At 43.4% G+C, this 12410-nt stretch overlaps 1 protein-coding gene across 8 annotated transcripts; it reads left to right on the top strand.

The window, feature by feature from the left end:
• The first annotated feature begins 1929 nt into the window (after positions 1-1929).
• Positions 1930-12264, top strand: LOC132076052 (mucin-2-like). 8 transcript variants are annotated; one of them, XM_059476939.1, is made up of 24 exons: positions 1930-2002; positions 2761-2853; positions 3804-3833; positions 4427-4495; positions 4797-4892; positions 5347-5385; positions 5501-5542; positions 5648-5689; positions 5813-5854; positions 5957-5998; positions 6105-6146; positions 6254-6286; positions 6392-6433; positions 6525-6566; positions 7376-7417; positions 7801-7842; positions 7946-7984; positions 8089-8127; positions 8799-8834; positions 8984-9016; positions 9127-9186; positions 10062-10097; positions 10774-10879; positions 11629-12264. In XM_059476939.1, exons 1-24 carry the CDS (start codon positions 1939-1941, stop codon positions 12041-12043), a joined length of 1566 nt encoding a protein of 521 aa, XP_059332922.1. In that variant the 5' UTR covers positions 1930-1938; the 3' UTR covers positions 12044-12264. The 8 variants fall into 8 exon arrangements, with proteins under 8 accessions (XP_059332922.1, XP_059332926.1, XP_059332923.1 ...); XM_059476943.1 differs by lacking the exon at positions 5501-5542; XM_059476940.1 differs by lacking the exon at positions 7946-7984.
• Positions 12265-12410: the final 146 nt, after the last annotated feature.

The raw sequence follows: 12410 nt of genomic DNA, 5'->3' as shown, positions 1-12410 counted from the left end.
CCAAGAAGGGCCAGAAGGTCATGGCATATCCATCCCCTGTGCCAGCCCTGCTGAGGCACCTCGGGATCATCTCTGGGTCCCTGAGGATAACAAAGCCATTGAGGGGCTGGAGTGTGTCCAGGAAGGGAACAGAACTGGGCAAGGGGCTGGTACAGAACTGAGTTTGGCACTGGGAACACTTCCACTGTGGCAAGGCACTGGATATGGCCCACCCCAGATTGTTGGGAATACAGTGGGTGCAGCAAAAACCAGGATTTATCCCATAAGAAAACTTTTCAGGAGGGCAGAATGATGCTGAAAGAAATGACAAATACATTGCTACAGCATGGGGAAAAGTTGTGAGTTCACACATATCAGTGATTTTTATTTTTCCCCCAGGAATGAGAAATACAAATAAATACACGTACAGGAGAAAGGCAGCCAGCCCTAGTTTATTCCTTCAAAACCACTTTAGTGAAATTCCTTACAAATAAATACATGCACAGGAGAAAATCAGTCAGCCCCAGTTTATCCCTTCAAAACCTCTTTAGTGAAATTCCTTACAAAAATGTGTACTTTTGAAGGGATTTGCTCAGGTGGAGGGTTTTCATGGCTGCCACAGCAGCTCTGTGGTGTTGGAGCATCTTTTCCATCCCTGTGCTCTCTTCCCAAGGATGGGGCCCCGCTGCCCTCCAGTGGCAGCAGCCACCAGAACAGATCCACATTTTCCCTCTGCTTTTAGCCCCTTTAGGCCCAGATACTCAGAGAAATTCTAACTCTAAATAAAGTTGTTTCCAGGGAAGGGGAGATCCGCCAGGGCAGCAGAACCTCGCTCTGTGAGGGAAGATTAACGCTGAGCCTCCAGCCCAAAGGGATTTCGCTGCACACCCTCTTTGTTTTCTGGAAGCAGATTTTGATAGATTTCTTTAAGATGTTCTGGGGAACAGCTTTGCCCTTCCAAGACCACAAAGGTCAGCCCTGCTGTCATCACTGCTGGCTCTTGGCACACGGGATTTACCCTCTGCATGACCTCCTTGGGGCCTCACCTGTTTGGTAAAGGAGACTGAGGAATGCTGAAAAAGCAAATCTTGATGCTTCTTAAAAACTAAAGATTTTTGCATTCAGCCATGTTCCTTCCATGTCACCTTCCATCCCTACATCAGGGCCCCAAACAGAGCTGTACTGTGCCACGAAAATAAGAAAAGCGTCTATGAAAAGAAAGAATTTATGTTCATTTTTAATTCAGCTAAGAAAATTCAGCTTTGTTTTTTTCTCTCTGTAGCTGAGTCCCTTCTCCCTGACAGGACAAAATGAGGCAGAGCTGGAGGCATCCTTTAGGATATCAGAGGCCATGGTGGTGTTGACCATGACCCAATGTCAGAGAGAAGACTGGAAGCTCTTCTATTGCTCTGGGGGCTACAAGTGAGACAGAGAGAGCTGCAGATCTGAAACATCCTGAGGGATCTTCTCCCAGGTTAAAGAGAAGTCAGGAAAATGAGAAAAACTGCTTCTTACATGAGTAATTTTGGCAAACAAAGAGAATTTGTTTGAGGCTTGCCTGCCACTTCTAGGATGCTAATCTTTTGGCACAATCCTCACACCAATTAATCAGGTTAATGTGGTTGTAAATTGGAAAACGTCCTAATGGGTGGCATGAGAATCCTTACCAAACAGCCTAATCCCCAAAAGTAAATCACTGCTTCCTGGAACAGCCACACCACCAACACAGGGCCACAAAGGTGCCCAGGGAGTGTTTGGGAAGATCTCAGTCTGGAACAGCTCCCTGAGCTGGATCTCCTCATCCGGATGTCTGGATGTACCCTGAGAAAGGAAAATCCTCACTGAATCACTTCCTTGGCATCCATCTGGAAGGTCAGGGAGGGGCATCAGGTTGCACAGAACCCACTGGGTATAAATTGTGCATCTGTGCTGGGCTAGAACAGACTGCCCCCAACAACCATGGACCTTCACGTGCGTCTCACCTGGCTGCTTCTGCTGAGCTCCACTCTCCTGGCCGAACCAGGTACGCCTTGAAAACCTCTTTGATTTTACAGAACTGTTACTGAATTATTTCTGAAATGTTACAGAATTATTTACTAATACAGGCTGGCTTGCTGGGAAGAGGTGGCAAAGATTGTCCTCGAATACTGCTGATGAATTTTATACCCTAGAATTGACAGTTTGTCTTCTACTTCAAAGATTCAGTCCAAATCCATAGGTTGTATTTCAAAATGCATTTCAAAATGTGTGCATTTAAAAATGTATGCATTTCAAAATACATAATACAATTTATATAATATATGAAATATTATATTAAGATACTGTATTTTGAAATATAACCTTCATATTTTGAAATATGAAGGTTACAGACTGAAGAAGGCTGAAGAATATCCCTTTGTGTCTTTTTCACAAGAGAAATAACTTGTGGAAGTTGTTTTCTAAATGTTCTTCATCCAATTTTCTAGTTTTAGTTAAAATTATTCTATACTGTACATTTTAAAATGTAGAGAAAGAAGGGGAAATAAACACAGAGCAGTCTGCCAGACTCAGGTGGAAATATGCTCTCCATGACATGTTCCTTCAAACTTATAATCTTGTTAGTTTGAATGGCATCATTTTAACTTTATTTATCTCCATAGTCACCATGAAAAAAGTCTTGCCAATCTCTTACAAAAAGAGGTGATTTCACAGTGAGATCAAGGGCTGGCTGTATTGAATTATTTACAAACCAAGAGTATGATGTGTTACTTCAGGGCTAATACATTTCCTTCTCTGCCATAGCAAGTGGAGCCTGGTGGGAACAGGCACAGACAGACCTAAACTCAATATGGGAAAAATTTGCCGAGTGGATTAAAGAAAAATTGGAGCCCAAAGGTAAGAGATGTGCTCCTGAGTGTGAACGTACCTGGCAGATGTGCAGAGCTCCCCGAGCCAGCTGTGGTGAGCTGTGCCTCAGCAGCACAGCCAGCCATCCCCCACCAGGGTAGATCAGGCCCTGCAGGCGGCAGAATCCGTGGAGATTCAAATTTAGACACCAGAAATTCGGCCATAAATAAACAAAATGAGATTTACCTGCCAACTTTTGCCTTAGCTCCACCACAACCACAGCTGAGAGTGGAATCTGGAGGGCGCCGATGCGCCGGGAGGGTTGAAGTTTATCACGATGGAAAATAGGTCTGCGATGGTTATTTCAACGTGAACAGTGCCAACGTTGTGTGCAGACAGCTTCACTGTGGCCAAGCTGTCTGTGTCCTGGGACTGTCTTACTTTGGCCAGAGTGGAAAAGTTATCCACTTGGATGATGTGCAGGGTAGAGGAGGTGAATCCCACCTTCGGGAGTGCCGGCATGCCGGCTGGGGCGAGCACAGCTGTGCACTCAATGAGGATGTTGGTGTAAGATAAAAATGATAGTGAAAATAAAATGCTATAAAATAAGAGAAAACCTCCCTGGACTATGCTGTTCACTGTAAATGCAAGAAACATCAGGGTAAGAGCTTGGAAATCAGGCCAGGGCTGAAAGTGAAGGTGAGGAGCTTCTTCTGTTTAAGTCTGAGTGACTGAGGAGCAAAAGCATGCCTTGCACAAAATAACAAGATGGGGCAGCAAGTCCTGGGTATGAAAATAGTGAAAAGCAGGTAGTTCAGGACCAGTTTAGCCAACAACTTACAGCCAACCCCCAAGATAACAAAGAGTAAGGAGAAAATAGAGGCCCATGCAGTTGTGAAGCATGTGTGAGTGGAAACAAAAATAATTCTTGTCATAAATATATAATATAAATATCTGCCCAATAAAGTAAACTCTTGCTCTTTTTTTGCTGTTCACAGATGCAGTGCAGTCCACTGTTGCACCGACAGGTAAGGCTGAGCTTTTGGGACAGGAGTCCCAAAATTAGCTCTGTAAAGGGTCTCCCCAGTGCTCAGAGCCTAATTTTTAACTCAAAAAATAATGTGCTTACAGCTCCTTGGCAGACAGTTTTCTAGGAAGCACATGCTCTGAATTACAAGTTATTGCTCTAAATTACTATTTATTCACCCACTGCAAAATTATTTCTTTATATTTTCATTATTTCTTGGCCCTGCTAGTACAAACTGTATTTGCCACTTACCTATTAATAATTAATGAAAACATGAGGCAAGTCTTTACACTCCAGGTATAAGTTTCTGATTCTATTTTTTTTTTTTTTTGCTGAAATAATCATAATATCCTGAAAACCTTAAAGTACAGACTCTATTACTGTTTCTTGGGATTTCTAGGTGTTAATTATGCTCTTCATAATCCACAGAAGGGCAAGTGTTAAAATGCATTTTTCTACCATATAGAATCAAGAGTGTATGTTTTATTATATGCAACACAGAAATCAAAAGCTGGTTCCCAAAACCATTTGTTCTTAGGGTTTTAACACAGGTTTTATTGCTGCTTGCAGCCACTTAATTTCTCACCCTTTCAGCCTCCCTGCCTCCCACCACCACCGCAGAGGAGAGCAGGACATCAGAAATCCCAATTACACCACAGACAGGTAAGGGGCATTTGCACAACGTGCAGCAGGTCAGATAGACGTGGTTGGGACAGGACTTCAGTGGAGAAGCCAAAATATGCTGCCAGATGAGCATCTCTCAGCGCAGCTCATGTTTGTCCATGAATGTGGTGCCAGCAGGCAGGCGGGAGCTGTGAGCGCTGTGGGCAGAGCCTGCTGTGAGGACGGGGCACATTTTGAGCCCAGTGGAATCTGAAAGCATTTAAATTCATCAACAGCTGATTCCAGCCTTATCTGAGCGCTCTTTCCCTCTCGTTCCCACGTTTCTTCCTCTTTCTCACAGCCTCTGCAAGTACTTCAGAACCAAACCTGACACCTGCTGCACTGGAAGCAGATGTGACAACCCCGGCTGCAGAAATCCTTTCCACACGGGCTGGAGGTGACATACAGACACAATGCCATAAAATCCAATTGCAGTGCTTGAGTTTGACCAAAATGGATTACATTGATAGGATTAAAGTAAATGAATGAACCTCAAAATGAGTCAACTGCTAGCTCATTGTCTCAGTGAAGAAGCTGGGGAGAGAGGCTGAACCAGGCAGTGTTTAAAGGATGGGAAAAAACAAACCCAAACCATATCCCTTAAATTACTAGGAATTCCAGAAAAATTAGGCTCTATCACTGTTCTAAGCCCTGATTTCCTACAAACAGGAAATGCTGTAGGTCTCAGAAGAGAAGTATATAGTTAAAATGCAGACAATATTTAATTTCACCTTTTCGTTCTGTATTAAGTAAAACAGCATTACTCTGCTGCTTATGCTATGGGTCTTGGTGGAAAAAACTATACATTTAAAATTCCCATAATATTTAATTTAATCTTTTCTCTCTCACAGCAACAGTCTCTCCTGCTGAACCTGCAGGTGTAAACACACATAAGTAAAATAGCATTACTGTAGTGTACATACTATCAGTCTTGAGGAAAAAAACTATACATTTAACAAGCACATAAAATTTAATTTCATCTTTTCTTCTTTTTCTCTCTCACAGCAACAGTCTCTCCTCCTGCTGAACCTGCAGATGCAAACACACGTAAGTGAAATAGCATTACTGTGGTGTGCATGCTGTCAGTCTTGAGGGGAAAAAAAAACATTTAAAATGCATATAAAATTTAATTTCACCTTTTCTCTCTCACAGCAACAGTCTCTCCTAATGCTGAACCTGTAGATGTAAAAGCATGTAAGTAAAATAACATTACTGTGGCATACATGCTATCAGTCTTGAGAAAAAAAAAAAAAAAAAAAAACATTTAAAATGCACATAAAATTTAATTTCACCTTTTCTTCTTTTTCTTTCTCACAGCAACAGCCCCTCCTAATGCTGAACCTGCAGATGTAACCACACGTAAGTAAAATCGCATTAGTGTGGTGGATATGCTGTCAGTCTTTAGGGAAAAAAAACATTTAAATGCATATAAAATTTAATTTCACCTTTTCTTTCTCACAGCAACAGTCTCTCCTAATGCTGAACCTGCAGATGCAACCACACGTAAGTAAAATAGCATTACTGTGGTATACATGCTGTCAGTCTTTAGGGGGAAAAATACCCATTTAAAATACATATAAAATTTACCTTCACGTTTTGTCTCTCACAGCAACAGTCTCTCCTAATGCTGAACCTGCAGATGCAAACACACGTAAGTGAAATAGCATTACTGTGGTGGATATGCTATCAGTCTTAAATAAAACCCCAAAAAACATTTAAATGCATATAAAATTTAATTTCGCCTTTTCTCTCTCACAGCAACAGTCTCTCCTAATGCTGAACCTACCACATGTAAGTAAAATAGCATTACTGTGGTGGATATGCTATCAGTCTTTAAGTAAAAACGAACCATTGAAAATTAATATAAAATTTAATTTCACCTTTTCTCTCTCACAGCAACAGCCTCCCCTAGTACTGCAGCAGTAGACATCACCACTAGTAAGTAATACAGTGTTACTCTGGATTATATGCTACCAGTTTCAGAGAAAAAACAAACTTAACATTTAATTTCACCTTTTCTTTCTCACAGCAACAGTCCCTCCTAGTGCTGCACCAGCAGACATTAGCCCTGGTAAGTAATAAAGAGTAAATATGGCTTAAATGCTATGGGTGTCTGGGAAAAAAATACATGTAAAATGGAGAAAATATTTAAATTCATCTTTCTCGCAGCAGCAGCATCCACTGCTGCACCAGCAGACATCACCCCTGGTAAGTAATAAAGAGTAAATATGGCTTAAATGCTATGGGTGTCTGGGAAAAAAATACATGTAAAATGGAGAAAATATTTAAATTCATCTTTCTCGCAGCAGCAGCATCCACTGCTGCACCAGCAGACATCACCCCTGGTAAGTAATAAAGAGTAACTATGGCTTAAATGCTATGGGTGTCGGGGGAAAAATACATGTAACATGCAGAAAATATTTAAATTCATCTTTTCTTTCTCACAGCAGCAGCAGAACCCACTGCTGCACCAGCAGACATCACCCCTGGTAAGTAATAAAGAGTAAATATGGCTTAAATGCTATGGGTGTCTGGAAAAAAAATACATGTAAAATGGAGAAAATATTTAAATTCATCTTTTCTGTCTCGCAGCAGCAGCATCCACTGCTGCACCAGCAGACATCACCCCTGGTAAGTAATAAAGAATAACTATGGCTTAAATGCTATGGGTGTCAGGGGGAAAAAATACATGTAATATGCAGAAAATATTAAAATTAATATTTTCTTTCTCACAGCAGCAGCAGAACCCACTGCTGCACCAGCAGACATCACCCCTAGTAAGTAATAAAGAGTAACTATGGCTTAAATGCTATGGGTGTCTGGAAAAAAACTACTTGTAATATGCAGAAAATATTAAAATTAATCTTTTCTTTCTCACAGCAGCAGCAGCACCCACTGCTGCACCAGCAGACATCACCCCTGGTAAGTAATAAAGAGTAAATATGGCTTAAATGCTATGGGTGTCTGGGAAAAAAATACATGTAAAATGGAGAAAATATTTAAATTCATCTTTCTCGCAGCAGCAGCATCCACTGCTGCACCAGCAGACATCACCCCTGGTAAGTAATAAAGAGTAACTATGGCTTAAATGCTATGGGTGTCTGGAAAAAAAATACATGTAAAATGGAGAAAATATTTAAATTCATCTTTTCTGTCTCGCAGCAGCAGCATCCACTGCTGCACCAGCAGACATCACCCCTGGTAAGTAATAAAGAGTAAATATGGCTTAAATGCTATGGGTGTCAGGGGGAAAAAATACATGTAACATGCAGAAAATATTTAAATTCATCTTTTCTTTCTTGCAGCAGCAGCAGCATCCACTGCTGCACCAGCAGACATCACCCCTGGTAAGTAATAAAGAGTAAATATGGCTTAAATGCTATGGGTGTCTGGAAAAAAAATACATGTAAAATGGAGAAAATATTTAAATTCATCTTTTCTTTCTCACAGCAGCAGCATCCACTGCTGCACCAGCAGACATCACCCCTGGTAAGTAATAAAGAATAACTATGGCTTAAATGCTATGGGTGTCAGGGGAAAAAAATATATTTAACATGCAGACAATATTTAAATTAATCTTTTATTTCTCACAGCAGCAGCATCCACTGCTGCAGCAGCAGACATCACCACCCGTAAGTAATGAAATGTTGCTCTGGTTTCCATGTTTGGCTGTCTGCCATGCTCCGATCATGTATTGACTGCCTCCCTGCCTCCATAACAATATAATTTCATCAGTTAGAATTGGAGATAATCCCACCTGCCTCTCCTTTGGCTTCCAGATAGTAATAAAGGAGCAAAAGGGAAAAGGGGAACCAGAGAAAAACTGGCCCTGACGAAAGCCTGAAGGGGCAGACACCCGACATCAACACAAACTCAGATTTGCACCTGGTCGTCCCATCCCCACAAAATCATCCTTCCTGCACCTCCCAGAGCTGCATCCCAATCCCTGCACACTCTGGGATGTATTTGCCATGGGAATGGGCAGCTCCAGTGCCCACCAAGGCATCCCCAGTGCCCTCGCCAGCACACGGCACTGGGCGGGCTCTGCACGTCAGAAACTTCATCCCAGCCCCAAACTGCACGTCAGAAACTTCATCCCAGCCCCAAAGTGGTGTTTAGCAAGCAGCTCCAGGCTCCCAGAGCTGTGCCATGGTCAGGGATGGGTTTTCCTCCCACTCTGGAGCATTGTCCAACCCCTAAGTGAGACCTTGAGTCTCCTGAGGTTTGGGTATCTCTCACCTGCCCAATGCTGGGAAAGCAGTTTTTAACCTGCAGTTTTGTTTTCTCTCATGTCTCTGATCAGCCCCTGCACCAGAAGGCACAACACCTGGAGCAGCAGGTGTGTATGACTTCAGTGTATTGGTCAGAATTTCAGGATCAAGCATCAGCTTGAGTGAAATCCTGCTCCACTCCCCCTTGCCAGCCCTGGCTTTGCCCCCACAATCATGGAACAGACACTGAAGGGTGGTTTTGTTTTCTCTTTGACAGCCACAGCTGAGCCCACCACAGCTGAAATCCCAGGTATTTATTTCTGGTCCTTCCTGCAGCTGTGGGGAACACCCCACTGTATTTCATGTGGGTCATCCATGTATTAGAACATATACAATGTTTAATTTTCTCTTTTTTCACAGAGACAGCCTCACCTGCTGCATCAGTCCCTCCACCTCCTGAAACAGCAGCCAGTGTCACTGGTAAATGAAGCAGATTTACCCTGCTTTATACCCTTAACTCCCCACCAAAGCTGGGATCCGAGATGTGCTGGCAAGGCTCCCTGTCTCCATGCATCATCTCATGGAATTAATATTGAAGTTCAGGAATTTTTTTTTTTATTTTTGGCTTCCATACAAATTGAGGGACCTGAATTGTTGGTATTGATATGGGAGTTTCATTTTGCTCTCTACTAGTTCTAAGGAACTGGAATTCACTGGGGCAGACACGCCACACCAACATAAATTCAGATTTCCTCCAAATCACTCCTACGAAGCCAGCACCCCTGGATTCCAAAGCTGCATCCCCACTGGGAGTTGGGGCAGTGGGAATCCTTTTGACATATTCAGTGGCATTTGCTTGGAACCTTAGTTTTCCACAGTGGGCTTTGTCTTTTGAAAAAACTGAATTGCAATTTCTGCTCCCTAGTTGATAATGCTCTGCCCCAGCTGCTCACAGAGCAGAGCCAGGGTTTATTTTAGAGTCTGCCCATGGCAGCCACACTTTGATAAAAGGCACTTGGCTGCTTTGGTAAGCACACACGAGAAACTGAACTTCAGGTGCCAAGCAGACGTTTGAGCCTCACAGAGAGTGTTATTACCTCACACAGAGGGATAAACAGAATTAAATCTAGTTCCCATAAATGCCAGTAATATGTCACGTGTAGTACTCAAGCCCCCACACTTTCCTTAGTATGAAACCTTTGTCCATGACAATTCTATTCCCCAGAACTGCTGCTAATAATATTCCCTAGTCCTAATGTGTTCTGCTCATTACAATGTCTATTAACTGATGGCCTAAAAGCACATCTTTCCCTCAATCAGCTCACTTTTTAACCTTTTTTTATTTTCATTAAAAGCCAATCCACAGACAAACGCAGCAACTACAGGCTCAGGTATTTGATTCTTTCTTCTTTTTAATGACGTCTCTTCCTAAGGGCAGGATACCCTGGGTGAGAGATGTGAGCTGGGAAGGGCTGGCAGAGCTGGGAAGGGCTGGCAGAGCTGGTGAGTTCATTGGCAGAGGGGATCTGAGTGCGGGGGAAGTGGGAGAGGCTGGATGCAGGCACAGGGGTTGGGAATGCCACAGCTCAGCCAGGGATCACACACTGCTTAGACAGGGCTGGCAGCAGAACCATCCTCAGTGGGGAGGGCCAAGGGGATGAGCTGGCCCAGGTCTGCATCGTTTATGGTCACAAACCATTTGAGATGTCGTCCCATAGCCTGCCAGCTCTGCCCACCCCGTGCCCTGTGTGCTCTGGAGGGCTCACAGGCAGAGACTTCTCATGATCCTGGCAAATTCCCCCTCTTCCAGGAGAGAACCACACCAAGGAGTTACCTCGGGGTTAGCTGTTGTAGGAGGGAGAAATGAGCTTTTAATGGGACAATATCAGAGAGAGAGAAATTAATTTCCTCCCCACTCAGCTGCCATTCCGGGCCCGCATTTAAATTAGCAAAGCAGGCCAGTATTTAAAATATATATGCAGTAGAAAAATTATGCAGTAAAATACCTGCTGCATTCTGCTCTGTGTTTACTTCTGGTTTCTCAACATTCAATTCCTTCCCCTGCAGCAGAGCTCGTTCCCCTGCCTAACTATGTGAAGCTGTTGTTGCTGAAATACCTAAAGAGCCTATGCCAGCCAAGGAGACCTGGGATGCCAGAAGTAACATTGGAAGGGTAAATATTTATTCATGCATGAATAAATGCTATTTATTCATGTGAGATGCCCCAGCCAAGCTGGGATACCCCAAAGATGATTTCACACCATTTTGTTACACCCTTAAGTGCTCAGGTACAACTTGATTTGACTACTCACTCATACCCGTACTTCCAATTACTAATCACAATAAAATTTTGCAAAACACCACTATTTCTTGGAAACAGACAAACATTCCTGGTGCGTGTCTGTTGATCCAAATGTCCCAGGAGCCATTCTTGCTGGAGTCACTGATTTATGGCACCAGATGATGCTGGCAGGGATTCAAAGACACGTCAGAGGGGCTGGGATGCTGCCCAGGGGAATCCTTCATGGACAGCTCTAAGCTTCCAAAAATTCAAAATCCTTCTTTCCATGGCTGTCCTTTAGTTTGTTTTAATTAAGCATGAACCATAGCAGAGTGTGCAGTAAAATTCCACTACCTCATCACTGTACAGTTTGTAATGTGATTTAATATGCATTGACAAAATTCCATGAGGTGTGGCATTACATTTGTATGTGTTGTGGTGCACATTGCACCAACAGACATCCAAATTCCATGCAGTGGCATGGAAAGGAATGAACAGGGGCTCAGTGCTGTGAGCTGTGATTAACATCACTGCTGAACATTTGTGGGAGAAAGTTTCTTGCAACCGAGGAAACAAACTTAGTGAGCATGCCACAGTCATGACAAAATCAATATGTGGGGTTGTTTTTTTCCCTTTTTCAGGTGTGTAAAGGATCCAACCTGTGGGAATCAGCCTTCACCAGGCCAGAGGCTCCTCCAGCTCCGTTACGGGGCTGCTGTAAACCCCAGACTCTGCCTGAGGTGCAAAGTATCAGGGTGCAATGCACCCCCTCCTCCTCCTCCTCCCAGACCCTTCCCAGGGAACAGGTTCCCCCCTCTCAGACCCTTCCCAGGGAACAGGTTCCCCCCTCTCAGACCCTTCCCAGGGAACAGGTTCCCCCCTCTCAGACCCTTCCCAGGGAACAGGTTCCCCCCTCTCAGACCCTTCCCAGTGAACAGGTTCCCCCCTGTCAGACCCTTCCCAGTGAACAGGTTCCCTCCTCCCAGACCCTTCCCATGGAACAGGAGAAGAGCCAGGAGAAGCGCAAGCGACGTCGTTATTGTCATCGTCTCCTAGTAATGATGCTTCTGACCATGACGTTATGTTGAGCACCTCTAGACCTGTTCATTGTGTTCCAAGATCTGCTGCTGATTTCTAAAAATATGCTAGTGGGTGTAAATCTAAAGGTATTTCATGTTAAATGAACTTGGGTGGCTTAAATTCAGATCTTTCAAATCGATGTAGCGGATCTTGTAAAAGCCTGAACTTCAATAAATACTCTCAGTGACAAAAAATAATTGGACCAACTGCCTGTTTTTTCTCAAGATTTTGTTTCCTTCTCAATGTTCCTTCAGTTCTAATCGTGCTCAGTTCACATAAAACTCCACCACACTCCTAACCCTGTGCTCTGCTTCTCACAGGTATTGATTTAAAGGGCATTGGG

Source organism: Ammospiza nelsoni, chromosome 8 (genome assembly GCF_027579445.1).
Source record: "Ammospiza nelsoni isolate bAmmNel1 chromosome 8, bAmmNel1.pri, whole genome shotgun sequence".
NCBI classification, from domain to species: Eukaryota; Metazoa; Chordata; class Aves; order Passeriformes; family Passerellidae; genus Ammospiza; species Ammospiza nelsoni.
This window is presented reverse-complemented; position numbering and strand designations above follow the sequence as displayed.

Coding starts and splice junctions, on each gene's coding strand:
- LOC132076052 (XM_059476939.1), top strand. CDS start 1,939: ATGGACCTTCACGTGCGTCTCACCTGGCTGCTTCTGCTGAGCTCCACT. Junction 4,893..5,346: donor CCTTTCCACACGGGCTGGAG/GTGACATACAGA, acceptor TCTCTCTCACAG/CAACAGTCTCTCCTGCTGAA. Junction 5,999..6,104: donor ACCTGCAGATGCAACCACAC/GTAAGTAAAATA, acceptor TGTCTCTCACAG/CAACAGTCTCTCCTAATGCT.